Genomic DNA, 27,243 nt, shown 5'->3' on the forward strand with positions numbered 1-27,243 from the left:
CTCCGCTCCCCACATGGCAGATGACAAGGTTATGTGTTTGCGGATGATGGGGAGACGGCGGGGGCTCACTGCCTCGCTGCTAAAAACAGATGTTTGTTCTTTTCAAGACAGGCAAAAAGTTTAGACTTCACTTAGGAGCCTCGTGGGACAGGACCAAGGCTGTGGTTTTTCATTTTTGATATCATTTTCTTCTTCCTGATTCCTACACTCTTAAAATACATCGGGCCTCCTGAGCTAATGCTGACGGATCTGGTTTCCGTGGGTTTGTGTTCGCTGCAGACACTGGGATGCTAGTTTGTCTGAGCCCATTACCACGTTTAAGGCTTGAACCAGGAGTGAGCCCCCGCGGAAAGAGCAGCTCCGGCCCGGGAAGCCACTCCGTGGCCGTGCCTTCCTCACCAGGAGAGCCGAGAGGAAAAGCCGCGGCTGCCACACCTCCACGGCCGCTCCCGCGGGGTCTTCTCATGGCTGGCTGTGTGTGCGCGCGGCGCCTGGCCACGCTTACGGCAAGTTTTGGCCCGGAGATGAGATGTGCTCAGCGTTCTGTTTTCTTTTCCATTAAAAAAAAAAGCAAGTAAAACATTGGTGCTGCCTGCATTTGGTGGTTGGGGCTGTAGCCGGATCGTGGCCCCACCCGCCCGGGGATCAGTGCGGCAGTCCCCAGGCTCACTGGTGCCCCCGCATGGGGGTGTGGCAGTGTGCGCTCAGCACCGAGACCCCGGCTTGTGCATGCTGGAAGGCTTTAGGTAAGTGAGGTGGTTTCCGGCTGCCTCAGAAACCGATGGAACCGTGTAAGCTGAAGCGGGGGAGATGGAGGAGCCCCCCCAAACCGTCATGAGCCAGCTGTGCAAAGTAGCGGTCTTCCTGCAGAGCTAGGGCCGTGGGGCACATTTATAAATGAGTGGAAATAGGTCTCTTAAGTTTTTTTTTTCTTTTATGCACTTTCAGTATGGGTTCCCTTTATCTGGGATATAAAACCCAAATCATGGCTTTAATGTTATACTTTAACACGCTGCATGCAGTGGCGCGGGGGAGCGTGAGCGGTTTGGGGCGAGGCTGTCTGGGTTTATATCCTGCCCTGTCGGGCACCCTTGGGCAAGTCCTAGGGACTGACAAGCTCCGTGGGGTTCCCTGGGACAGGGCCTCGCGGTGGAACGGGGGTCAGATGCTGCACCTGGCGGCCCTGGCAGGCGGCCCGTGGGCGTCCATCCTACAGACCGCGGAGCGTCTCCTCCGAGCCCGGTGCCCACCCCTCCACCTGTGTGCGTCTGTGGTGCTATGGATGGGGGCTTAAAATATACGTGGGAATCATCACACATCCGCCTCAATCTTGAATTGGGCAAGTTTTTAAACTCTCCGGATGTCCGTTAAGTGGGGTGCCGACGATGTGTACATCTTTTTATTTAAGTTTGGAAAATGTCGAACTGAGAAAAACAACAGTAAACACCCATTTATCCTCCTCCCAGATTCTATTCGAAGTTGCTTTCATCAGTTTTTAAAAGACAGCTTTACTATTATTTCTCTAATAATAAATACAATGTACCCACTTTAAGACGCCAAGAAGAGCAAGTTGTAATGTGAGCACTTGGAAATAACCACCGTGGATATTCAGTTTTGTGAGGCTTCTGTTCCTCACCTCCTGTTCCCACACCAGATGTGTGTGCAAATGCAGGATTTGCACGAGAGCTTCCTCTCACTCAGTCCCATAGGACATCTTCCCGTGATGGTGTAGACACACGGGGTCAGTGAATGAGCGCAGCAGACGTTCCCCGGTGAGCAGTCACACCTTCCTGTCCCCTGTGACGGAGGGTGAGTGCTCTGTGCAGGTGTCTGCGTGTTTTAGGATAAAAGCCTCCATCTTGGGTTACTCCACAAAAGGGCACGTGATCTTGAAAGATTTCCGAAATATACCGTCAAGATCATCGAGCTTAAGAGAGTGATCATTTTTTCAAACCTCTTGTAAATATCAGCTAGGCAAAAAAAAATTTTACAGTTTTCATTCACATTTTTTGGACGGAGGGCGGGGTATGTTTTCTGTTTGTTGGCTACTAGTATTTCCTACACGTATTGTCAGCCGTAGTCAATGCCCACTTTCTTGTGGGAGTTTTAAATCCTTTGTCGTTTATTTTACTTTTTTTTTTTTTTTAAGATTTTATTTATTTGACAGAGAGAGTGCGCGCACAAGCAGGAGATGCAGAGGGGGACGGAGAAGCCGGCTCTCTGCTGAGCAGGGAGCCCAGTGTGGGGCTCGATCCCAGCACCCTGGGACCTGAGCCGAAGGCAGAGGCTTAACCAACTGAGCCACCCAGGAACCCCAAAGCCTTAGTAATTTATATAAACTCTGTATATCCAGGTTTATATTTTCACATTTGTGAACTTATTGTCATAAAATTTTCTGAATTTGTAGGGCAGTTAGAGAAGCTTTAAAAATCTCACATAGTCAAACTCATCTTTGTGACCCCGGCATTTTGGTTCCAAGAACGAAAGCATTCTGACTCCCAGATCATGGAAGATTATTAAATTTTGAAGTACTTCTAAGGATGTTTTTGTTTCACTTAGAAATGTGAACTCTTACAATTTGTATCCGTTTGGAATTTGTTTTGTGATAAAAGAGGTAAGGGAGCTCACCTCGCCTCTCCCTCAGCTGTCCCGAGGGTTCCGTGCCAGCTGTCCCTTCTCTGCCGTCCCACGACTGAACTGCCATCTCAGCCCACCCCGCACCGTCCTCACGGCCGCTCCTGCCGTCCCTCCCGATTCTCTGCCTGCCATCTTCTGGGGTGAGGCCCGAGGACCGGGATGCCGTTGGAGCTCAGGAAATGTTGCGGGAGTGGAATCAGTCAGCGTACCGGGAATGCTGGGGGGGGGTGCTGGGCACACAGTCAGACCTCAGTCCCACGGCAGCTGTTACCGTGCGCCAAGTGCTCACTGAGTGAACTTGGGGCCCGTGTTCTTGTGCGCTGCTCAGTCACCTGTCTCTTCTAAAACACTCGTTTGACTTCAGTAGACCCGCTCTCTGCAAAGGCGAGTCCGCTTGGCCCGGCGGCAGGGCTCGCGTGGTCTGCGAGCAGCAAGACCTGGGCTGAGCCCAGCTGTCCCTGCCCCTTACCTGCCCACTGTCCCATCAGTACCCTGGGGGTCACCTGTGCCTGAGCTGGGGTGGGGAGTGGATGCGAAGGAGGTTTCTGTGGCAGGCCCGGCGCACCAGGGGCCCCGGTGCTTGCATGGGTGTTGTGGGAGGGTGTGAACCAGCCCACGCGCCGGAAGGGGCAGTTCCACAGGCCGTGCTGCTGCCCAGAGATGTCCTTGGTGACTGAGAGGGATTCGTCACTGTCAAAGAGCACAGAATTCTGAATTTTCTGCTGAAGAGGGATGGGAACAGGAAGGCAGTGGGTTAGATTCTTGTAGGCTTGGGGTGATGAAAAGAAGGATTTAGGTTCTTTGGTGAAGGAGATGGTCCTGAAGTACGGGAGATGTCCCACGAGCTCTCTGTGAGGGAGATTGGTCCATTCCACGGGCCATGCTGGCAGAGGGCCCCGCCAAAGCAGTCTTTGCGCTGTGCTCCGCTGGCCCGGCACCGAGTCACCCTCCAGGGAGCCCCAGCTCGTGTCCGGGAGGGTGGATGCGAGGAAAGACGAGGAGGCGTCTGGAGCGCACCCCAAGTCTCGGAGATGCTTGATACATGTGGCTTCTTTCGTCGCAGCGGTGGAGACGGGGTGCGGGAGACCAAGGATGGTCTTCACGGGACGCCCCGTGTTTGTGCCATGAAACGCTTGACCCTGAGTTACAAGGGGAGGTGTTTCTACCAAGCCTGTGACATTGAGATATTCTTTCTTTCATCTGTTCATTCATTCATTCATTCATTCAGCAGTCCCACAAAAGCAGACGTAATCCCTGCCATGGCGTCACTCATGTTCTAGTGGGCGAGGCCGTGACTAGCCAGAGGATCACAGAGTAAGTCAGACGTGGTGGGCGCCGTGGAGAAGCGTGAGGCAAGTGCACCACGGGGTGGTCCGCGTGTTCACGGAGCTTTTGAGACGGGCTTACGTCGCGTGGCGACGTCCTGTGACAAGCCCGCAGGAGTGTTGGTCCACGGAGCCCACGCGGGCGGTGCTCATGCCAGCCGTTGGGGCGACATTTTGGTGGGAGGGAATATGCGCTTTACGAGTATTTAATTCTCCCTTGTATGTATTCCAGCTTTTGTTGTACTGCGGGCAGATGGGGTGGGTCAGAGGAGGTGTCTTTGACCTGGGGGGAGAGTTTATTGAAACAATTTTTATAGGAAATTTTTCTATTTACAGATCACAGGGATGACTTTGGGGACCGTTTCTCAAAGAAATCGTGTTTTAAATGATGGCTGGAGGTTCACCAAAGCCTGTTTCAAAATCCTTTGTGGGTGAAGTTCTTTGCGTTTGCAACGAAGATAAAGACCCGTCTTGTTAGTCACTGACTTGAGGGCGGCTGGGTGTGCGGTTCATAACCAGCCCTAGACTGTACGTCTGCATCACAGATCCTCAGGCATGCGCATCGCTCACTGAAATGAGGTTAAAATAGTTTTGGAGTATTACTCATTCAACCACAAAAGTTGACTGAGGCAGTTCAGTAGCAATCTTCCTGCCCACTTGGCTTGCCGCCCCCCCCCCCCCGCCTTGGGCACCTGCCAGGACCGCGCCGTCGCCGGGGAGCACCTGCCTTGCCCCCCATCATCCCCACCCCCCACTGCCCCAGAGTGACTGGCTGCCCCCCTCTTCTCCCATTGCCTCCCAGGGCCACTTTTTTGGGTGCTGCCAAGACTCAGGCTGCAACAGATTGGAATTTCCCAGAGGGTTTTTTTACCAAGAGAGGAAGAAATGAAAAGATTTACAGGAACCGTGGCCCGCATGAAGGTGACACATTTCCAGAGAACAGCTCTTGGACTCCGTGGTTGGCTTCTTTCCCTGCGGGGCTGTCCTCCCCCCCCCCCCCGCCCCCTTGCCCTGGGGCCTGCCCAGCCTTTTGTCTGGTTCTGTCTCTCCTCACCCTCTTTCAGAGTGGGAGGTGCTGAGCACCCCTGCCCCAGGGTGAAGGGCGGAAGCCAGGGCCTCCCGTGGCTGGGGACACGTCCCCATGCTGGAGAAAGGGAAGAAGGGACTCATTGGATGGTCTGTGTCAGCCTTGGGGTGTTTTCGGAGCCCCCCCACCCCCGCCCTCCGGGCTAGCACCGAGTGTCCCCCTGAAGCTCCAGTGTGGGGCCAGTGCGTCCTGAGCCCAGACGCCGGGTTCTGGTGTGCTGGGCGCGGAGTCCTCCTAGGCCGTGATTATGCACACCTGCTGAGCCCCTGTCCGCCTCTGGGAACCGCCACCCGCACCGGTGTGTGCCTCCCCCACCCCCCCGTGTCCCATTTTACTTTCTTCATGTCCTTGCAGGCGTGGGAGCTCGCAGGCCAAGGCGGGCTTCGGAGGTTGGGGTCGGGGTGAGCTCTGGCCGTTAGAGAAGGCGACCGCGACCCAGACCACGACCCAGCTGGGCTCATCTCCTCTCAGCGGTGTGGCCCGAACCGGATGTGGGAGCGGACGCTCCCTGTCTTGGCATTTGGCCAGACAGAAACCCATCTCTCGGAGAGCTCGGGTGACGATTGGTTTGGGGTTTTGGCTTCTTTTCCTCTGGGTCGGCTGGTCGGTCGCCCGGTCTAACGCTGTTTTGCACACAGTGTGGTTCTGTTTTCTCTCCAGCTGACAGGAGCACACGTCCCTGTCTGCATTCGTAGCGCTTGGTTCTGAGATTCGCTCCATTCAGCTCCCCAGAGAGGCTGCCGCGGGGGTGTTCAGTGGAGTCCCGCTGGCTTGGGGGGCCGTAAGCCATACCGGCCTGTGTAGGCAACAGGTGAAGCGCTGAGTGGCAGCCGTCTGTCTGTCCTGGTTGTAGCAGGAGAGTGCCTGTTGGACGGCTTCTGCTCTCTGGTCTGGGCCCCGGGAGCCTTCAGAGCCTGTCGTTTTCTAGCCCACGGTGAACGCAAAGGTACGGGAGACACACGGACCTGGCTGGTGGTCCTACCCCGCCACTGCCCAGCCGGGGACCCTGACGAGCCACTCAGCCCCAAAGCCGCTGTTGCCTCTTCCGGGGAGGTCCGGAAGCCTGAAGGAGCTGATGCCCGGCCTGGCCCACACTGTGGCATCGGAGGCCTGGAAGGCCTTGAGCGATTCTTGTCACTTTCTTTTGTCTTCATAATTTCTGGCTGATGCCCAGTACAGTGAAAACAGAATTCTAGAAGGAAACGGAGGATACATGACGTTGAATACCAACGCTCGCTTCAAGGCTCCGGAAGGAGCTTGACAATAGCTTCCTGGTGTTCGGTGGCCAACCTTTGACTGTCCCGGTCCCGCTGAGACATGGGTGCCGGCGGGCTGGGCGCCCTTCCCGGAGGAACGCCGTGTTGCTGGCCCCACAGCCAGTACAGCGAGCGGCACGTTGGCCAGTTACTCCAGAGCCTGGAGCGGTGGTCACCTGCCGGTCACCGAGGGCCAGACTCTGGGTTAATTTAATGGCTCTGTGAGCTACATGTATCTTGAGGAACACTTAAGTCACCCAGGGGCCAAGAGTCACCCAGGTCCTTTTGTTTTGGAAGATGCTGGGCTCCTAGTAAGATGTGGTGACAGGAGCCCTAGCGGGGGTGGGAAGCCCCAGGCTCCCCTCTCCGTGGGCTTCCTCTCGGACCCCTCCCCAGGCAGAGCTCCCAGACCCTCCTGGAGCCAGGCTCACCCCAAGTCCGTGACTCAGAGCAGGTTTCGGGGGAAAGGGTGAGTTACTTTCTCCCCGCGGTTTCCAAGGTGACTTCCGGCCCCAAATTCTGCTGTTTATTTTTTTTTTATTTTTTTTATTTTTTTTTAATTCTTTTTTTTTTAATTCTTTTTTTTTTTTTTTTTTTTTTTTTTTTTTTTAATTCTGCTGTTTATTACGTGTCATCAGTGGCCAGGGATGTTGCTCTTGGCCTGATGGTGGAAGCCGGCGCCGAGACATTGGCCTTGGTCCTGGTTGTGAGGCACAGGGGCAGTGGCGGTGGGAGGAGGCAGGGCACGGGGCCGAGGCTGCTCCGAGCCAGCGTCTCCCGCCAGAGTGCAGGCCACACGGGTTACGCAGGGTTTGTACGAATTCAGTTCCGTGTGCTTCAGTATTTAGAAACAGCAGAAACGAAGAGCTTCTCGGAACAATGATGCTTGTCTGCTGCGGGCTCTCTGTGCTCGTCAGCAGATGAACTTGCCTGGCGACTGCTCCCTTCTTCCCCCCGATTTGCTTCTAGGTGAACGGGCAGAGCCGTGGGGTCCTGAGACCGTGTACAGGGTTGGTCTTGGGATGCAGACGGGCCTCACATTTTGAACACAAGGCCATGCTGTCACGCCTCAGCAGGATGTCTGATTTCTGATTCCCAGCGCCGAGCCCCTGCCTGGTAGGCAGCCTGGGCGATGAGCCTGGCGAGCCGGTTGTCATGGCAGCTGGTAAATCATGAGCTCACATCACGTCGGGGGCAGGCGCTGGTGGGGCAGCCATGGAGACAGAAAGCCTGGTTTGCAGGCCTGCGGGGCGTGGTGCTGTCTCCGAGGCCCTCCCTGTCCGGGACCGGCACACCGCCCACCCCTCACACCAACCACCACGAGCCTGGGTCGGGGGGTGGGGGTGGGGGTGGGGGTGTTGGTTTGTGACGTTATTGGGAACTGAGACGCCGTCTTCTCTGCTTAGAGATGAGGCCACCCTGTCCCCTGGGAGCAGGTGGTTCTCACGCATTCGGGGTCATGAAGCCCTTTGTCAGGCTGGTCAAGGTTGTGGGTAGAATAAGAATGTTTTTCAAGGCACAGGACAAGACACAGGATGACGAGGAAAGCTGGTCATGTCGAAGCACAGTTAACAAAATAACAGAACAAATGTTACCACGTTGAGTGAGGGTCCAGCAGCCAGTCTAGTAAACACCATGATTTTGAAGTAGCAGTGAGTTGGAAGGTTTTTTACGTGTTGAGAGAGAGCGAGAGAGTGCGCGTGTACACATGAGCTGGGGGAGGGGACAGGCACCCAACGGACTGAGCCCCCCAGTGCCCCAAAGTAGCAGTGGGTTTGGACCCGTTAACCGCCGCCGTGTGGTAGGGCAGTGTTCTGTTTCCCTGTGTCCTAGGTGTGTCCTCGTGTGGTTGGTTGTCCTCGTTCATGAGGGAAGGGAGCGATACATTTCACTCTGAGCTCAGCCCAAGTTCACAGGCCCTCCGAGTGGTCTGCGTGGGTTCTGGGCTGAGACCTCCTGGCTCGGGGGTGCTCCCCTTGGCCCTCCCTCTCCAGGGCCGGGGTTCTGTGGTCCGCAGGTGGTGGGCAGGGCGTCTCCCTGTCAGGGCCTTGGCTCCAGGGCACTCGGCCTGGTCGGGCCTGGTCCTAGGGACACCTGGTGGCAGGGCTTGAACTTGAGGAGGCAGAGGAGATGCCCTGATGAAGGCCACGGTAGGGGGGCAGGCAGGACAGGGCAGCAGGTGCATGCCGCCTCCTGGCAGCTCCTGGGACGGGGATGGGCCTTGGGCCTCCCTTGTTTCTCAAGGAAGCCAGGACAGCAAAAAGAGAAAACCCGCAGAGCGCCAGTATCGACGGCTGGGGTGTGCGGAGCTGAGTGGGGGTTCTGGCCTGCACACCTGTCTCCTGGGTCCTTTCGGTGGCACGTGGATGGCTCCTGGCTGGGTACTGAGGCCGATAGACATGCGTTCTGGAAGGACACTCATCGTGTGGTCGCCTGGACCCCGGGAAGTGGCTGAAACGGGGCATAGTGGCTGAGGGGCCCAGGGCACCCCCACGGCCTGATTGGCTGTGTGGGGGAGCAGGAGACACAGCTCCCAAGCTGAGCCGTGAAGCGGTGGTGTGCCCGTGCTCTAGAGGCCTCTGACGTGTGGGTCACGGTAGCAGGGAGGGCAGAGATGATGGACCGTGGCGGGCCGGCTGGGCAGGGCTCGGCAGCAGCTCTGGGGGAAGGTGCTTGTCCTGTAGATTCTGAGGCCCAGCATCTGGGCTCAGGACCCCATTCCTGTCTCCGCACACCTGCCTCTCGCTCGGACCCTGTGCTCCCGGCGGCGGGGTCCGTGCCTGGCCTGGGGTCAGATTCAGGACATTAATTGGTCAGCAGGTCCTTCGTTCTAGAGTCCGGGAACCGGGAGGCTGAGCCAGCGAGGGGCAGCGTCGATCTGGACGGTCTGTCTCCGTGTGCGTGTGGAAGCGAGGCAGCGGCAGTAGGTAGCGGCGGGAGCCCCCGGCGGGTGCCGCGGAAGGCAGGGTCCCCCTCGTGCGCTCAGCCCTCCGGCGGGCCCCTGCTTCCGCTCCCAGGACGTAGGTAGAGATGCTCCCGCGTGGGTCTAACGTGCATGTGTGGGAGCTGAAATGCATCGGCTGGAGACGGCTCGGCGAGCACGGCGTCGGTGAAGATGCGTCGTGCAGACTTGTGTGATGCGACGTTAGATGCAGGCCGCCGGGGACCGGTGGGCGTGGTTGTGTCGACGCAGGTGCACACATCGTGCGTCGTGTGTGTGCGCGGAGACCGACTTCGAACAGGGATTACCTCTGGTGGCGGCACAGGCAACTTTTCTGTTCTTCGTGTTTTCCGTATCTTCCGTCGCAAGTGGGTGTTCTGGCATCAGAGAAAACTGCACTTCCCGAAAGCAGCCACCCGGTCGCGTCCATTGTCACAGGTGGGGAAGCGAGACCCACGTGTTCGGTAGGCTGTCACCCACGGAGGCCACTGGAGCAAGTGCTCTGTGACCCGTAGTTCAGTGAACAAGACAGGTGACCCGGACCCACAGGCTCTCAGTTATCTGGTATGTGGGAGAGCCCCCGCCCCCGCCCCCCGGCGCCCGCTCCTGGGAGAGCCTCTACAAGCCTTCACTCTTCGGTCACCCCACTTCTCGTCCTGCGTGTGCACCCCTTGCTTAGGGGAGGGCTGGGGACGGGAGTCCCACTCTGGCAAGGGGGCTGCCAGGAGATTGTGCGCGGGGCAGGTGTCACGCAGCCTGCTCTGGGACCCTCCCATGAAAAGGTGGTGACGGTCCCCGCCCTGAGACGTGGATTTCTTGGGGAAGAGAGCCCCATCCCACAGAAGCCTTGCTTAGAACACGGCGACAGGCTCGCTTTCCGTGGTGCCTGTAAAAAAAAAAGAAAGAAAAAAACCAGCAAAACTTCCCGGTTGCGTGACCCAGTTGCTCATATAGGAAGTCGATTACTCATTCACTACGTTTCCCTTTCACTGATGGAGACGTGGCTCTAGAAATGGAATTTCTGAGCACGGGTGCCGAGTGACCAGCAGCAGTTCCGCAAACACTCGTTGCCTGCGTTACCGGCGCCGGCTTGCATGCTGGGGCTCCCCTGCCCTTGAAACGCGCTCCGGTCAGTAGTGCAGCTCACGGCTGCGTCGGTGGTGGGCCAGGGACTGTGCCGGCCTCGGAGCTGCCATTTCCCTCCCCCGGCTGAGGTCCCTTCCCGCGGTGACCATTCAGTGCTCCTAGATGAGGAAGGAGGGGTCACCTTCCTATTCCCAAGGGTTTCGCCCCCCAGGGCAGCAGTCCGATGGCACGGACCCAGTGGAAACACGCTCCCAGCAGAACCCTGTGCCGCGTGGCCAGGTGGGAGAGGGGGTCACCTGCTGGGGCCACGGGGCGGGGGGAGATGCGGCCTGGGCGTCAGGCAGAGCTTGGAGCGGAGGGAAGCGGCGTGTCTTGGGGAGGTTGGAGAGGATGGGAGCACCTGGCAGGTGGGGAGGATTGCTGGGCCTGGCACGGGTGGCCGGCGTGGGCGCAGCTGGAGAGAACCTGGGGTCTTACTGCAGGGTCGGGTTTGGGGGCACAGTCCCCACTGAGCCACTCGGAGCATCTTCTCTGGTGAAGCACCCCCCCCTCGTGGGCTGTCCTGTGTCCAGCAGATGTTGGTGGCCCCCGCGGCGGGGGAAGCTGAGCTGAGAACCATCCCCCATCTCCGCAGCACAGGCTCGCCAAGCTTGGGGCATGGAGCCCCAGATGGGCCGTGTGCGTGGCGTGCGTGGCGATTTGCTCTCTAGGCGACACCAGAATTAATTTTCAGAGTCGTGTGTGTTGACTGTGAAGGTGTGTGTGCTGGTCAGCATTTGGTTTTTATCTCAGAACATCATCTTCCCACGGGGCTGAGAGCTGACACCCACGGGAGCGGCCGCCCGCTCTGTCCCTTCTCCCGCGCCCATGCTCTCGCGTGCGCGTGCGGCTTGGCCTGTGCGAGGTCCCCTCCGGGTCCCAGTCCTGCTTGTCTTAGCACTTTATGCTTCGGGATTGACTCCCCATGAGGCATGAGTCCCGGATCTCCCCGAGGGCGAGGCTGGGCAGGAGTCTTTACGCTCGTGTTAGGAGCGTTTCCTTCCGGGGGCCTGAAGCTGCGGGACCGCCCCTGCTCTGCTTGGGGCGCCGTCAGGGCTTGCTTGTGGCTGTGTGCTCTGCACATCTGCCCAGAGCTCTCAGGATTTTCAGGTTAAAAGCTAGAAGTAAGGAAGAAGTAGCTTGTGAAGTCACGTATACCGTGAACGTATCGCCATTGTGTTTTCCCACTGCTTTCGCTGACACAGGTGAGTGACACAGGCCACGGGCAGGTTCCCTGGTTTCCCACGGGGTTTTTCTGGAAGTGGTAGGTATCACGGAGGCAGGAGAAATGGGCTCAGCCAGAGAAATGGGCCGCAGGCATGTCTGTGCCCGTGGTTGGATTTTAGGACGGTAAACTCATCCCCATGTAGCTGGGGACAGACAGATGGCTGCTGAGGGGCGGAAGGAAGCCTTGCTTCAGCAACGGGCACCCCAGCTCGCTGTTCCTCTCTGAGCCTTGGACAGCTTCCTTTTTCAGAGGCAACATCTTGGCTCTGTAGCTGTGATGCACAGTTAAGAAACATGTGAAAAGCACCTTGTAAACTGGAAAGCCCTTATTCGGTGTGGCTGGTACTCTGGTTCCCGAAATGGGCCGTGTCTCTGTGGCTGGGCATTTCCTGGGGCACAGTCGTCAACTCGTGCGGTTCCGCTGTGTTTCTGCGTTCGCAAGATGCGTCTTCTGCGAAGGTTAGGCTTCTGCCTAGGAGCAGGGACGGCGTGCGGGCAGACGGTACAGTCCACTCCTGGGCAGGGGCAGGGTCTGTAGTGCGAAGAAGTATCGAACCTGGCCTGTGCTTACGAGGAGCAAACCCGCCCAGTCCTTCCCCGGCTGCGTTCCCACGCCGCTCTGGGAGGGGACTCAGGAGCTGCCTGGGAGCACTGTTTATTTTTGTGTCCTTCGTCCTGGACGTTACCCAGCGCGTAAGGGGCACACAAGTGTGCTCGTTGAAGGGCTGGTGTGTGAGTCCATAAATGTGGCATCTATGGTCAGAGGAGCTCAGTGAGACAGACTTGAAGGGTTCCTGGTGGTACAACTCAGTGAGATTAGTAACCTTGGAAGCATGTTTGTTTTCTCGTAGAAAGAAAACAAAACAAAAAGAGTAACTGAAGGGCTCTGAGTTTTTCTAGGTCAGAAATGCAGTAAAAACAACTTAAATTATTCTTAGTAGCATACTTTCGTTTCTGGTAAATGTCAGCAGGGATTGAAGTTCGTGAGATTTCTTTTTTCTTTATTTTTTTTTAATGAAGAGGATTTAAAAAAACGATGAGCAAAAATTAAGAGTATTCTGTTATTGGAAAAAGTATGTAGTTGATTTCTTTTCCTAAGCCAGTTTGAAAACTTTACTAGAATTAGTGAAAATTTTTGTTGGGATGAAGTTTCCGTCTACTGTCTGTGGGGGAGGAGTGCATTCCTTGATTAAGTGAATGACTTACCTGGGAATGCAGGGGGGCCACCAGCGTGGGGTTCTTGGCCCCTTCAGTTCCGTATGTATCGTACCCCTTTGGTCTTATCTCCTGAGAATTCACAGGGTCCCGTTCTCCGGGGCTCTGTCGTATGCGAAGACAGGGCAGCGATGCACAGAACACACATGAGTGGTGAGTCACTGCGGTGCATTTCAAATCAAGAAGTGGCTTGACGTCGAGGCCCCTCCTTTGTGGCAATGTGCTGTTGGTCTGCGGAGAAGGGGGTGCGTTGTGGTTCCAGGGACGGGAGAGATGGCGTGGATAGTCGCCTGGGCCCAGCTGTCTGAAGCCCTTGGAGTAGGGCGGGGGGTGGGAAGTGGTGCCCTGGGCGAGCCGTGGCAGGGTGCCTGCGTGAGCCCTGCTGTGGGGAAGGCTCGGGTTTCTTGACTCTTGAGGTTGCAGAAATCCTCGTCCCTGACTCTGGTGGTTCATGGTCAGGGACTCTGTCTGAGTGACCCTCCACAGCCTTGCCTCCCCTGTCTGAGCCTCAGCCTCCACAGTTAGAACCGGAAGGAGGTTGACCAGATGTTTCTGGGCTCGTCGGGTCCATCAGGTGCTCTTAGACTCTGGGGCGGGAAGGTGACCTTCCTCAAGATGCCTGGGTCTGCCCGGGGCGGCCGCCAAGTGGGCTTACAGCGCAGTGTAGCGTGCGTGTCCTGGCACTGTGGACCCAGCAAGCCACAGACAGGAGTAAGGACCGTGACGAGTGAAGGCTGGTGCCCGGGACTGAGGAGGTCTGGGCGTGGCAGACGACAAGGCTGAGGCCGGACGGTTGGAGCCTTGGCTGGGGCCAGCCACGGAGGCCCGTGGACAGGGGTGGCCTGTAGTGTAGAAAGTGGGTCAGCAGGGGTGGGGGGTGCCTGGAAGTCAAGACCCCGCTAGGAGGCTTCCCCCACCCTGTGCACGGTGAAACGGCCCAGCTGGGGCGGGGAGGGGGCGACAGTCCGGGAGGGGACGGGTTCGAGAGGAGGGTGGCAAATGAGGAGGGCCACTGTGCAGCTGGCTCTGCGGATTGTGTGGCCGGGGTCTTCCGTGGGGAGACCACGACCTCGCGGATGGAGGCGTTCCCTGTGGGGGGCGGGGAGCAGTTCGATTCAGGGGGCGGTTTCAGGGGTCAGGGAGCCGGTCCAACGGAGGGGGAGGGGCTGGGAGGAAACCCCGCCCCTTGCAGGGTGTGGGCGGAGCAAGGAGAGGGCCGCGGAGGGAACAGTTCGGAAAAGGGCACGCCGCTGTGTCACGTGACCCCGAGGGCAGGAGGGTCCCTGGAGCCTGGCAGTTGGGGATGGGGCATGGGATGACTCAGACCTGGAGAGGGGCAGGGGCGGGAGAGGCGCGTTTTCGCGGACAGGAGGAGCGCAGGGAGCGCAGGGAGGAGGAGGAGGGATCGCGTGTGGGGGGTGGCTGGGGGGTGGCGTGAGACGGGGGTCCGCGGAGCTGGGAAGGGCGGCCGCACGCTGCAGGCCGCGCGAGCTCCGGGAAAGCCGCTGCCCCTGCGTAACCCGCCTTCTCTTGGCCCTTCCAGTGCTCGCGCCTCCCGCGCCGCCGCCGCCGCCCATCCAAGGATATGCCTTCAAGCCTCCGCCCAGACCCGACTTCGGGACCTCCGGGAGAACAATCAAGTTACAGGCCAACTTCTTTGAAATGGACATTCCAAAAATTGACATCTACCATTACGAATTGGACATCAAGCCGGAGAAATGCCCAAGGAGAGTGAACAGGTATCTGCCGCGTCGCCCTTTACCGGTGGTGACTCCGCGCGTGGCCACCCGCGCGCTCGCCAGGCCCTTCCCGGGAGCCTTCTGTTGCGGTTGCTCTTTGAAGAGTGTCTTGTGTGTTTCATCGTATCTTGATACAGTTTAAGGGTGTAGCTCCATGTTTGGACAAACGCGTGTGCCCGCCCGTCAGCTGAGGACCTCTCCTCGTGCCCTCTTCTTCAGTCCCAGCCCCGAGGCGGGAGCTCTGACCTGTGTCACCGTTGATTCGTTCCCTGCTGGGGGGGAGGGGCCGGGACACAGAGGAGTCACACGGCCTGAGGTGGTCTCCCCGACCTGCTCCTTCCACTGGGCGTGACGTCGTGGAGAGGGACTCGTATTGTGTGTATCAGTAGCTTCCAGTTGTCATTGCCGAGGACTATTTCATGATACGAGTATTTCATCGTTTCTTCATCCTCTTGTTGGATGCTTGGGCTGTCCGGGCTTTGCCATCATGAACAAAGCTGTTGAAGTCTTTTGTGTGGGGACGCACGTTTTCGTTTCTCTTGGATGCAGGAATGAAGTTGCGGGGTCACGGGGGAGGTGCAGGCTTAGCGGCGTGCAAATCCGCAAAGGAGCTGTCGGGAGGGTCGGCTGGCCTTGTTCTCCCGCCGTTGGGGCGAGGTTCTGGTTGTCCCGTGTCCTCAGTGTGTGGGACGGTCAGTCTTTGGGAGTTTTGAGGTTTCAGTGGTGTCTCGTGGTTTCTCTTTGTGGTTTCAATTTCCATGTCCTGAGAGTGAGTTGAGCACTTCTCCTGTGCTCGTAGCTGTGATTCCGTTACATTTGCATGTCATGTAGTATTTCTTTTTCTTTTCTTTTTTTTTCTTTTTTAAAGATTTTATCTATTTATTTGACAGACAGAGATCACAAGTAGGCAGAGAGGCAGGTAGAGAGGGGGGACACAGGCTCCCTGCTGAGCAGAGAGCCCGATGTGGGGCTCGATCCTAGGACCCTGAGATCATGACCTGAGCTGAAGGCAGAGGCTTAACCCACTGAGCCACCCAGGGGCCCCTCTTTTTCTTTTCTTTCTTTCTTTTTTTTTTTTTTAAGATTTTTGTTTATTTATTAGAAAGAGAGAACATGAGTTAGGGGGAGGGGAAGAGGAAGAAGCAGACTCCCCGCTGAGCAGGGAGCCCAACACGGGACTCGACCCCAGGACTCCGGGATCCTGACCTTAACCGAAGACAGCCGCCTCACTCACTGAGCCCCCGGGGTGTCCATCACATACTGTTTTCTAATAAAGTGTCTGTTAAAGCCCCTTCCTGCCTTGCATCTTTGTTACTAGTCTGTTGGAGTCGGTAACATACTTGAGGTACAGGTCGGTGCTGGGCGTGTTTCTGCTTGGTTTGAGGCTTGCCATAGCACTAAGTGGTGTCTCTTAATGAGCAGATTTTTATAATTTTGTTCACATCTGAGCTATAAAATGTTGAAAATTGTTATATTGTGTGTTCCCTCCAGGAAATCTTTGTCTGTCTGAAGGGAGCAAGGTATTCTTTCTTAAGCAGATTACATTTGGGGTATACACACCCACACACACACACACGTATATGATTTTATTTATTTGAGAGAGCGCACAAGTGTGCGAGAGTGTGCAAGAGCGTGTGAGAGTGTGCGAGAGTGCGCTCAGGCAGGGGAGGAGCAGAGACAGAATTTCAAGCCGACTCTGGTTTGAGCTCAGGGCCTGACGCGGAGCTCGAGCTCACGACCCGTGAGATCATGGCCTGAGCCAAAACCAAGAGTTGGTGGCTTAACCTCCCGAGCCCCCAGGTGCCCCGGGCCGGTGTGTCTGTTCAGGCCTGTGGCCCATCTTGGACGAATGCTCGTGTGCTGGGAGGTTAGGGTCTGTTGAGAAGACTTTTCTTTCCCCATCGACTTACCTGGGGCGCCTTTGGGGGCAGGGGTGACTCAGTTGATTTTCCCTGCTACCAGGAAGCCCCCGGAATACTTTCTTGCGGTGGCTTTGAAAGTACAGATCAGTTGGGGGAAAGCGGACGCCCTTGAATCTTCTGGTCCACACACAGGGCTGCCGTCCCCATTGACTGGGTCTCCTTGACTTTCTTGTGGGGCTTCGTCATCCTGTTCGACACAGACACCGTTCAGTTCATGCACTCTTAAGTTCCTTGTGTTCTTTGATGTTGGCATAAGTCGTATTTTAAAATTTCATTGTCCAGGAAGGAAGTTTTTCAGAAGGAGCGACTGCTAACGAGTGTGGGGTTTCTTTTCAGAGTGATGACAAGTTTTCTAAACCTGGGCTGTGGTTCTCTAAGGGGGACAACCCAGGGAATATACCAGAACCATTTGGTGGTGCACTTTAAAGATGTTAAAGAGTTTTTCATTATTTTTTTTAACAAAGGTCGTTTTCTTTCTTTCCGGTTTCTAATGCATGTTACTTATTTTTTTACTTTATTGCAGTGTCTAAGAAATCCAGTATAAACAACATTGGATATATGTGATAAAAACACACATCCTTGCCTTGTTTCCACTCCTACGGGGGAATCATTCATTCCTGCACCTACAAAATATTCTGTTGGTTGTAGGATTTTCTTAGAGCCCCTTTAATAGGCAAAGGGAATTCTCTCCCTAATTTGCCGAGAAATGTCCTCATCGTTAGGTTTTGAGTTCTGCCAAATGCTTTTTCTGCATCCGTTGGCGTAATCAGGTAGTTTTTCTTCTCCCCCCACCCCCCGTTTTATTTTTAAAGATTTATTTCTTTATTTGGGGGGCGGTGGAGGAAAGAGGGAGAGAGGGTCTCAAGCAGACTCCATGCTGAGCGCAGAGCCTGACGTGGGGCTCGATCCCACGCCCCTGAGATCACGACCTGAGTCCAAACCAAGAGTCGGACGCTCAACCCACTGAGCCACCCAGGTGCCCCTTCCCACCTGCTATTAGGGAGGTGTATTACACTGATTTTTTGTGTGTGTTAAATTAGCATGAATTTCTGTGAGTCATGACGTATTATCTTACCCACAACTTTAGTCACGATTAGTCATTTTTATATATTGCCAGACTTAATTTGTTAGCATTTCTTGGTCAATTTTTGTGTCTCTACTTCCGAGAAACATTGACCTGTACTTCTCTTCTTGGGTTCTGATAGCAGGGTCTTGAGGCATTGTCCCGCAGGCTGGGAGGTGCTCCGTCCTCCTCCAGATTCTGAAAGCGGAACATAAAAGATGGGCGTAATTTCTTTCTTGAATGTGTGACTGAATTTGTCACTGACATGACTCAGACCTTGAGTTTTCTTCCTATGATTTAATTTCTTGGTCAGATACCGGGCTGTTCAGAATTTCCTGTCTCTCTTTGTGTCAGTCAGTTTGGTGGTTTGCATCTCTCAGGGAATCCCGATCATGTGCATTGTTGAGTTGACCCGCTAAAACGGTTCCTAGTGTCCCTTTCACGTGTGTGGGACCCACCGAGCAAACCCTGTTTGTGTCTTCTCGTTCCTTCATCGGCTTTGCTAGGGGGTTGTCAATCACAGCCTTCTTTTCATAGAAACGGCTTTTTACTTTGCTGATTTTTCTCTTTTGTGGATACCCCCGTCTGTTTTCTTTTCTCTGATCTTTATTACCCTATTCGTTTTGAGGTTAGATCATCAAATTTCAACCTTCTTTCTTTTCCAGTCCATTTGTTTAAGGCTGAAAGTGCCTTTCCCTCTGTGCCTGGTTTTAGCTACAGCCCACAAGTTTTGATACAGTTTAATTTTCATTCAAAGTATTCTCTCATTTTCCCTGTGAATTTTCTTTAATTCTTGTTTTCTTGTTTTTAGAAATATGTTCAAATTTTGGGGCGCCTGGGTGACTCAGTGGGTTAAGCTTCTGTGGCTCAGGTCATGATCCCGGAGTCCTGGGATCGAGACCCACATTGGGCTCCCTGCTCAGCAGGGAGCCTGCTTCCCCCCTCTCTGCCTGCCTCTCTCCCTGCTTCTGATCTCCCTCTGTCAAATAAAAAAGAAAGAAAAGTGTTCAAATTTTAACTCTTCAGGGGATTTTTTTTTTTGATACCCTGTTGTCTTTGATTGCTAATTTAATTCTTTTATGGTTAGAGACCATTCTCTGTAAGATTTGAGTCTTTTGAAATTTATTTTGTGGCTCAGCATGTGGTTGATCTTAAGTGCTATTCAGATGCTGGAAAAGAAAGTGTCTCCTGAGTTTGGTGGGTCTGGGAATTTATGGCGAGTAGACGGAGTTGGTGGTGCTGTCCCGATCCTTCTCGCCCATTGTCATCGTTCTGTCCTGCCGGGACGCCGCTTGGTCTGTCTCTCCTTCAGTACCGTTCTGATTTCATGTGCTTTGAAGCTCTCCTACTAGATACACACTTTTATAGTTTTTTGTCTTCCGTGATACATTGACCCTTTATCACTAGGACGTAGTCTCCATATTTTGTAACTCTTCTGGTTTAAAAAGCCTTTTCTTGGGGCGCCTGGGTGGCTCAGTGGGTTAAGCCGCTGCCTTCGGCTCAGGTCATGATCCCAAGGTCCTGGGATCGAGCCCTGCATGGGGCTCTCTGCTCAGCGGGGAGCCTGCTCTCCGCCCCCCATCTGTTGTTCTGTCTGCTTGTAGTCTGTGTCTGTCAAATAAATAAGTAAAATATTAAAATAAATAAATAAATAAAAAGCTTTTTCTGCCTGATCATCAGTACAGTCCCAGCCGTTCCTAGCTTACTGTTCAGCTGGCGTGTAGCCTGTATGTACTTCCCCTGCCAGCCCGTGTGTGTTTCAGGTATGTCCGTTGTAGACAGCGCAGGGACTTACTCCATTTCCGGATTTTAATGGGCGTGTTAGATTTGCATAAATACGATGTAAATAAATGCAGTTATCTGCGGTTGAGGGCCACCGTCCCACTGCTTTTTATTCTTTATTCTTGTTTCTCTTTAACCTTCTCCCTTTGGGCTCATCAGACGTTCTTTATTCCATTGATTCCCTCAGCTAGTTTGGGCCTTTACCTCTTTTTGCTTTTTAAGTGGTCACTTTCCGCATTTCAGTGTGCACCTTGGAGTCACCGGTTGACTTGGTGTTAATACTGTAACTTCATATGAAATGTAGGAATTTCATAGTAGTGTAATTCTGTGGACCCATCTGTCGTTTTGCTGTTGTCCTCATTTACTTTACTTCTGTATACTTTATAAATTCCATGGTACGATGCTGTTATTTTAAGGAAATTAAGAAAAGGGTCTGTTTACCCATATGTGAACCATCCCCAGTTCTCTGCTGATGAGTGTTTTCACCTTCACCTTCCTTTCAGCCTAAAGAATGTCTGTTAGCCTTTCCTGTGCAGGTGTGCCCGTGAGGAGATGAGTTCGTCTAGCCCCTTTTTGAAATCTACAAATGTGTTTATTTCCTTCTTATTTTTGAAAGATATTTTTGCTGGGTATAGAATTCAAAATTTACATTTTCCCCCAAACTCTTTAAAGTTGTTATTATATTACCTTTTTTTTTTTTTAAAGATTTTATTTGACAGAGAGAGATTACAAGTAGGCAGAGAGGCAGGCAGAGAGAGAGGAGGAAGCAGGCTCCCCGCTGAGCAGAGAGCCAGATGTGGGGCTCGATCCCAGGACCCTGAGATCATGACCTAAGCCGAAGGCAGAGGCTTAACCCACTGAGCCACTCAGGTGCCCTCATTATATTACCTTTAAATCATCATTTTTTCTGGTGAATTTTCAGTTTATTTTACTTCACCTATATGTAATTAGTCATTTTTCCTGTGAATATTTTCTGTCTTAATTTTGCTTTTCAGCAGTTTGATTCTGATGTGCACAAGTGTGATTTTCTTTGTATTTTTCCTTCTTGGTGTTCCTGAGAGTTTTTCTGGATTTTTGTGCTGATTATCTTTCATGAAATTTGGGTGAAATGCTGGCTATCATTTCTTAAAATATTTTTTCTGCCCCATTTTCTCCTCTATGGGATTGCAGTTATGTGTATCTTAGGCCATTTTTAAATTGCCATTGAAACTATGATTTTTAAAAAAGTCTTTTTCCTCTCTGTCTTCAGTTTGGATAGTCCTTATTGATCTGTCTTCAAGATCTCTTTACCCTCCTGCTTTTTCTTTTTGTTGTACCTAGTCTTGTGTGGGAATCGTCTGGTAATTGTCATTTAGATGCGGTGCTTTTCAGTTCTCGGTTTTGCATTTGGTTCTTTTTCATAGTTTACGTTCTCTGCTCAGACTCCCTATCTGCTCACTCATTGTCCCCATCTTTTTCTTAATGGCCTTGCGTGTACTTACAGTAATAGCGTATGGATCACAGCCGTCCTTGTCTTCTCATTACAACATACGGCTCATTTCAGGATCTGTTTCTATTGACAGGTTTTTTCCTTAGATTACTAACATCACCCTTTTTGCTTATTTACACACACAGTAAATTTTTGCCATTCCTGAACCTTATATATGTTACATTGAGGGAGTCTGGCTGTTGCTGTGTTCTCTGGTACGTTGTCCCACAAATTCCTGCCTCTTTGGCAGATCCAGACTCTGCCCCCCGTGTCTTCAGTGCAGCAAGACTGCTGCTTTCCGGTGCTGCTCCCAGGCCGAGTGGATGTGTGGCTTACACTGTGAGTTTTCCATGCCTCATTAGTCACAGTCTTCAGCTGCCTGTTTCAGTGCCAGAATTAGCTGCCCTCTATTTTTCTCTAGTTTTGTAGGGAAGGTAGAAGGATAAGTCCAATACTAGTTACTCTGTCATGGTCAGAAACAGAATTCCTGGTTGCAGTTTGCAAACTTAGATTGGTTGCCCAGTTTGTGCTGGTGCCTTATGAAGTGCCCTTTGCTGCCGTGTTTTTTTCCTGATTACAGTCTTTTTAAGAGAAAGAATGGGCGATTCATTTCTCTTATCTATAAAACTAAACAGTTTGGGTATTTACCCCAAAGATACAGATGTAGTGAAATGAAGGGGCACGTGCTCCCCAGTGTTCATAGCAGCAGTGCCCACAGTAGCCAAACAGTGGGAGGAATGGAGATGCCCGTCAGTGAACGAATGGATAAAGAAGATGTGGTCTAGATACACAGTGGGACGTTACTCAGCCATCAAAAAGGATGAATGCCTACCATTTGCATCGACGGGTATGGAACTGAAGGGTATTGTGCTAAGTGAAATAAGCCAGACAGAAAGACAGTTATCATAGCGGAAAGGAGGGAGAACTGAATGGAAAGGAACCAGAGAGGGAGACCAAACCATGAGAGACTCTTGACTCCGGGAAACAAACTGAGGGTTGCCGAAGGGGAAGTGGCTGGGGGCTAGGGTCACTGGGTGATGGACATGAAAGAAGACAGGTGATTGGTGAGCACTGGGTGTTATATGTAATTAATGAATCATTGAATACTGCGTGTGAAATTAATGATGTACTATTTGTTAGCTAATTGGATTTAAATTAAAAAAAAACAAACTACTATCTTAATGGAAAAAAAGAAAAAACAAAAAAACTAAACACTTGGATTTGCCCAGTGTGACCAATATGCATTGGTCCAGGTTCCTTATTTTTAAGTTTTTTAAGTAGGCTCCATGCCCAGTGTAGGGCTTGAACTCATAACCCTGACATTTAGAGCAAGTTGTGTGCTCTACCAGCTGAGCCCACCCAGGGTCCCGGGCCAGGCTCTTCAGAGGGTGATTTAGTGGGAATATTAAAATAAAGATGGTGCGTGCCTTTTGATCGGCCAGGTCTACCGCCGAGTGTCTGTCCCAAAGAGACAGCACGTGACAATGACATGAGAACCTTGAAAATACACGCTTATGAGAAACACATGTCTCTGAAGAAAAACGTTGGGGACAGCTGGTTTCAGCAGCTTTCTTCACTGACGGTCTTCCCGTTGGAAGCGCTGTGAGACTGTCCACCAGTGGCAGTGTCCGATGCTGAGCTTCCCTGAGCCAGACACCCGTGTGGGCCTGTGATAGAGATGCACTCTGAGAGGTGGGGCAGGCACGGAGAAGCCGCACATTTTCTGGGCTTTTTATTGGTGCGATGGCAGTTGGGCTCTCCTCGAACAAGATTGGGGGGTATTGGTTTATATTATTATTTTTTTTTCGTGAAGGAGACATGCCTCAGGCTTTGTCATCTGGCAACAGAAACAGGCTGTTGGGGATTAACATTTGATGTCTTTACCTCAGTGTACTGCCGCGTCCTTGTAGTTCCAGCGACAAGGTTCTAAAGTGACCCAGTGTTTGGAAATTCCCTCAAGTCAAACAGTAAGTAATAAAGATGGGGTTTGAGCTGCATTTCTGTGGCCACGGCCCGCCCACTTACAAGCATGCCTGCTTCTCCCCCTGGGTTTTGAGCCAGGCTGGGAACCGCGACCTAGTGAGATGTGTGAGCGTTCAGGAGTCTTTATTTCACTGTGACTCGTGATGGACTCTGGCTAAGGTCCAATTTCAAAATTGTTATCCATCAAAATAGCATAGAAAGATGTTGGAAGTCAAGTTTTCCTGTTTCCAGAACCCACCTGCTGGCAGTCTGGGTGAATCCCTCCCTCTCCCCTCTCTGCTGGCAGCCTGACCGGCTGCGTTTATGAAACCCCCACTCGTGAGGTGGGCCCTGTGCCCGCGGGGATGCAGCGCGGGCAAGAGAGACACAGTTCGTGCCCCTCGTGGGGAAGAGAGTCCCACTGGCATCTGGTGGTCCCCAGAGCCTGAGCTGCTGGAGGGAGGCTCTGGGTGGATCAGGAAGACAGAGAAAGAACACAGAGCTCGCTGCGCTCCGTCCCCTGGGAGTGACCGGCAAGACAGTCCTTAACATCCCATCTCCTTACCTGTTTCTCCTTCCACGCTGCAGCCTCTGTTACAGCAAGGACAGTGCCTTAACTCCGAGTTCCCAAAACCTTGTGCAGTGCACATGGTAGATGGTAGTAAGTTCAACCCTGAAGCTTTGGTCCAAAGCTGAGCGAAAACTGCCATCCGTAGCCTGCGTGACGCATCACTATGAGTCCTTGCTCGTGTGCCCTCCATCTCGGGCCACACCCTCCATCACCGTGCACCACCAGGTGGCTGCCATGGGAGGGATTCAGCATAAGGCGAGGTGCCTCTTCTCCAGATGCTTCCACTATCACTGTGGGCACAGAGACGGTCTCACAGAGTAGCCAGAGCGCAGCACTGGGCCAGGGTGTGTAGGCCTTGCCGCCAGCACTGAAACCTTGGCAGTGGGTCAGAATTAGCAGCACTCTGCTCAGAGCATGGCGAGCAAGATGGCATGCTCCTTGCCTTCTGACCGCCCTGTTCTTGTTCCTCTCCAGCTCTGTCAAGAGAACACTGCAGAAGGGAGTCCGGGTGGGCACAATGTGGCTGTGCTGTTTGCGGCCTGCTGTTTACCTCGGGCGCCGCCCTCTGGAGGCGTCCCTTGGTCAAGACTTTGGAGGACAGTCCACACATTAAAGTGAAAATAGTGTGCGTATGTATCCTTCCAAGTATTTATCCCAAAGAGAGATGTACGAGAATGTCTCACATTGTGATGGAAAGAAAGAGAAGCCATCCCCATGTCAGTCAGGAGGGATGGTTAAGTGAGTTCTGCGTAGTACCACGCAGCTGTAGACGAGTGACCCTGTAGACAACAGTGACACGGAGCTCCCAGTCTGGAAGCGCAGACAGCCAGATTGTAAGTGGTTGGTTAATATGAGTCAGGGCACATGATACAATAATGTGTGTCTTTCTAGACTTGATGGCCACTTTGTATCTAGTGACAAGGGCCAGTCTCAGAGACACATAGCAGGAACACAGCAAGCTCCAGACCGTGTTTGATGCCGTATGTCTGGAAAAGAATGATACATTGTATTTCTTTTTAGGTACCTAGGTATTTCTGTAAATGCACAGATTTGAAAATGAACAAATCACTTCTGAGAAGAGGCTTGAGATGAGGCGGTGGTCTAGGCAGATTTCCAGCGTTATCTGTATTTGAAATTGACAGTGAAGATGTCATAAAACGCAAAACCTGTGTAGTTAGGAATCTACAAAAGACTGCTGTGCGCACGACAGCCGGGGGTCGGAGTCTTTCGCAGGCTCCCCACCGAGTGCCGGACTTGATCTCACAAGCCTGAGATTGTGACCTGACCCAGAATCAAGAGTGGGCTGCTTAACTGGCTGAGCCCCCCGGGGGCCCCAAGACTGCATTTTTTTTTTTAAGAGAGAACTTGCCCAGAATTACGGCAAAAGGATTAAAAAGCAAATAGGGAGTGTGCCAGACTGTTTGGCTGGGCAAACGTGTTCCAGAGACTGCCAGGCGGTCTCGCATCTGGCTGTTGGCACTTAGTCGCGTATGGCTGCGTGTGTCTACGTCCTTGGGCATCAGTGGCGAGGACGATGGCCACCTCTGAGGCTGTGTGAGGGCTGAGTGAGTCGTGCGTGGGTCGTGCCCGGCAGACGTTTTACTACGGGGACCATTCCGTAAGAGACGAGCCCGTTAGGCGTCTACGGCGTGAGCACAGATCGTCTTTAGGGGCTGTTGCCTTCTGAGTGATGTCAGGAGCGTAGCCCCAGGTTTATGCTTAGTCGGGGTGTCTGTCCCGGGAGCCAGAGTCATGTAATCCAGGACCAGACATGGTAGGAAGGCCAGCCTGAACACAGGGACCCAAGTCGCATGTCCCCAGGTGGCTCCGCTGAGAAGTGTTCCCACAGTTGCCAAGGAGCAGCTAGTCAAGTCGGGTCCCTGGGACTCGTGTTTAATGGGGGCAGACCTACCCCTGAGGAATCAGACGGTCATGGAGATGGACCGTAGTGCCGGTTGCTCAGCAGCACGTCCCTCGTGCTACGGAGCCGTGTGTGTAACAGGGACTGAAATGGCAAGTTGTTTTTTGGGGTTTTGGGTTTTGTTTTGTTAGTGTTTTTTGGTTTCTTGCTTGTTTCTTGTTTTTTGGGTTTTTTTTCTGTTTTTGTGGGAAGCAAAGCCAAGTTCATTGAGCGATAGCACAAAGCTCCCCAAGAGGGAGGAGAGCTGAGAAGGTGGTCCTGAAGTGGCCCGGTTTCTGCTGCTCTGTTTCCCGCTGTTCGAACAGAGACCGAGAAGCAGGAAGGAAGGAAGGTGAGTGAGTCACCGGCAAGCCAGAGGGAGCCAGTCCGTGTTAATGAAGGGGAGGGACTCCGTGTTTTACAGTGAGTGGGCGTCCTGTCCTCGAAATGAAACGGTACCGTCCCTGTTTAGGTTTTGCCCAGATCGGACAAGGCGACAGCACCTTCTCTGCCATGGGAGTCAGCCGCTGAAGTGTGGGAGGCAGCAGAACGGGGGATCATTGGGGTCTTCTCTCTCATCCGTGTGGTGGCTGAGGTTCTGGACGGCGGGGCCCCCCACGGGGCTCCTTGGTAGCACGTCAGGATGACTCACTCCCACAACGGTTGAACAGCTTCCCTCTTTCCCCAAATATTTACTGAGCCCCGGCTGTGCGCCACCCTCGGCCGGCGCTGGCAGTTGGGAGCACGCAGGGTGTGCCTCCGGCCCCAGAGGAGCCCACTGTTCGGTTCGTGGGTGGCGCTGCCAAAGCCAGGTGTTGGATTCAACATGAGGCAGCAGGCGTTGGTGGAGACCGAAGTTTCACGTGGCTCGGGCTTCAACCGAGGGCCGCGAATACTGGATCCCGGGCCCTTCCCTCGCCGCCCTGGGGCACGAGACTGGGCTTCCTGGGTTTCTTTAGTGATCGGTCTTGCCCACGAGCTCCTCCCCTGCCCCACCACCTGCCTGCGAGTGCGAACAAATGAGTGAGTGAGTGAGTGAGTGAGTGAACAGAGACTCGGTGCTGCAGGGAAGCGTGTGCGTGCGTCTCTGTGTGTGCGTGGATGTCCGCGGTGTGCGAGACCCTGGGGTTCCGTGGATAGAAAGGCAGGAACTCTGCACCTGCCTGCAGATTCGTCCGGGTTTTCAACAAGCACAGCACTAAGGTCCACCAGTAATGGGGTTTTTCCTCTTTACAGTCCTTCTCCATTCTTACCCGTCTGTGGTGCCTGTGGTCTGTGGCCCAGCTTTGGACGTGAATCTCGGAGCGCTCCGCCAGATGAAGGACGTTCCCATCTGTTCCTAGTTTGCTAACTTAAAAAAATACTGTGAGCGTGTGTTGAACTTTAGTCACGCTTTTCCTCCATCTTTGAGGTAATCACAATTAAAAATCTTTTTACATTTTGATTTTTAAAACATAAATTTATTGAGATACACTTACATACAACAAAATACTTCCCTTTTTAGTTTTGAGTTAGTGAGCTTTAAAAACCCGTGCATACACATGGAACAGCCTCCTTGATCGAGGTGTGGGACGGTCTGACTCCCCCAGAGCTCCCCCCTGCCCCTTTGCAGTGAGTTCCCCATCCCGTGTCTGGAGGCGACCACTGACGAGCCTTCGAGAGAGTCTCCTACAGACGTGATCTTGCGGTCGTGCCGCTCGGTATCGCTCTTCTTCCCGGCATCTCTCTACTCCTTCCCGGCATCTCTCTAACCCGCAGCCCGCGCGTTGGTGCTAGTAGTGCCCACGATGTCCCGCCGCAGCCCTGGGCCCTAATCGGTCTCTTCACCGTCACTCAACGGACGTACGAGTTGGTTCCAGCGTGGGACTGTCACACACGTTTGCACACGAGCGGTGACGTAGTTGTGTGTCTTCCTTTCTCTTCCGTGACGGCTGGGTTTCGAGGTGGCGTTGTGAATGTACACTGACCTTTCTGAGGAGCGGCCAGCTTTCCCCCTGCAGTGTGGCTGGGCTGTTGGACGGGT

General features: G+C 53.5%; 1 protein-coding gene across 3 annotated transcripts in view; it reads left to right on the forward strand.

The window, feature by feature from the left end:
• Nucleotides 1–27,243, forward strand: part of AGO2 (argonaute RISC catalytic component 2) — a 103,212-nt gene that overhangs the window by 33,698 nt on the left and 42,271 nt on the right. For 2 of the 3 annotated variants that reach the window (XM_046001845.1, XM_046001851.1), the window contains exon 2: nucleotides 14,357–14,552. The exons of the other annotated variant lie outside the window; for it this stretch is intronic. In XM_046001845.1, coding sequence (XP_045857801.1) covers nucleotides 14,357–14,552 — 196 coding nt within the window. The remainder of the gene's footprint in view (nucleotides 1–14,356; nucleotides 14,553–27,243) is intronic. 3 annotated transcript variants of the gene reach the window in all.

The sequence above is a fragment of the Meles meles genome, chromosome 1 (genome assembly GCF_922984935.1).
Source record: "Meles meles chromosome 1, mMelMel3.1 paternal haplotype, whole genome shotgun sequence".
Taxonomy (NCBI): Eukaryota; Metazoa; Chordata; class Mammalia; order Carnivora; family Mustelidae; genus Meles; species Meles meles.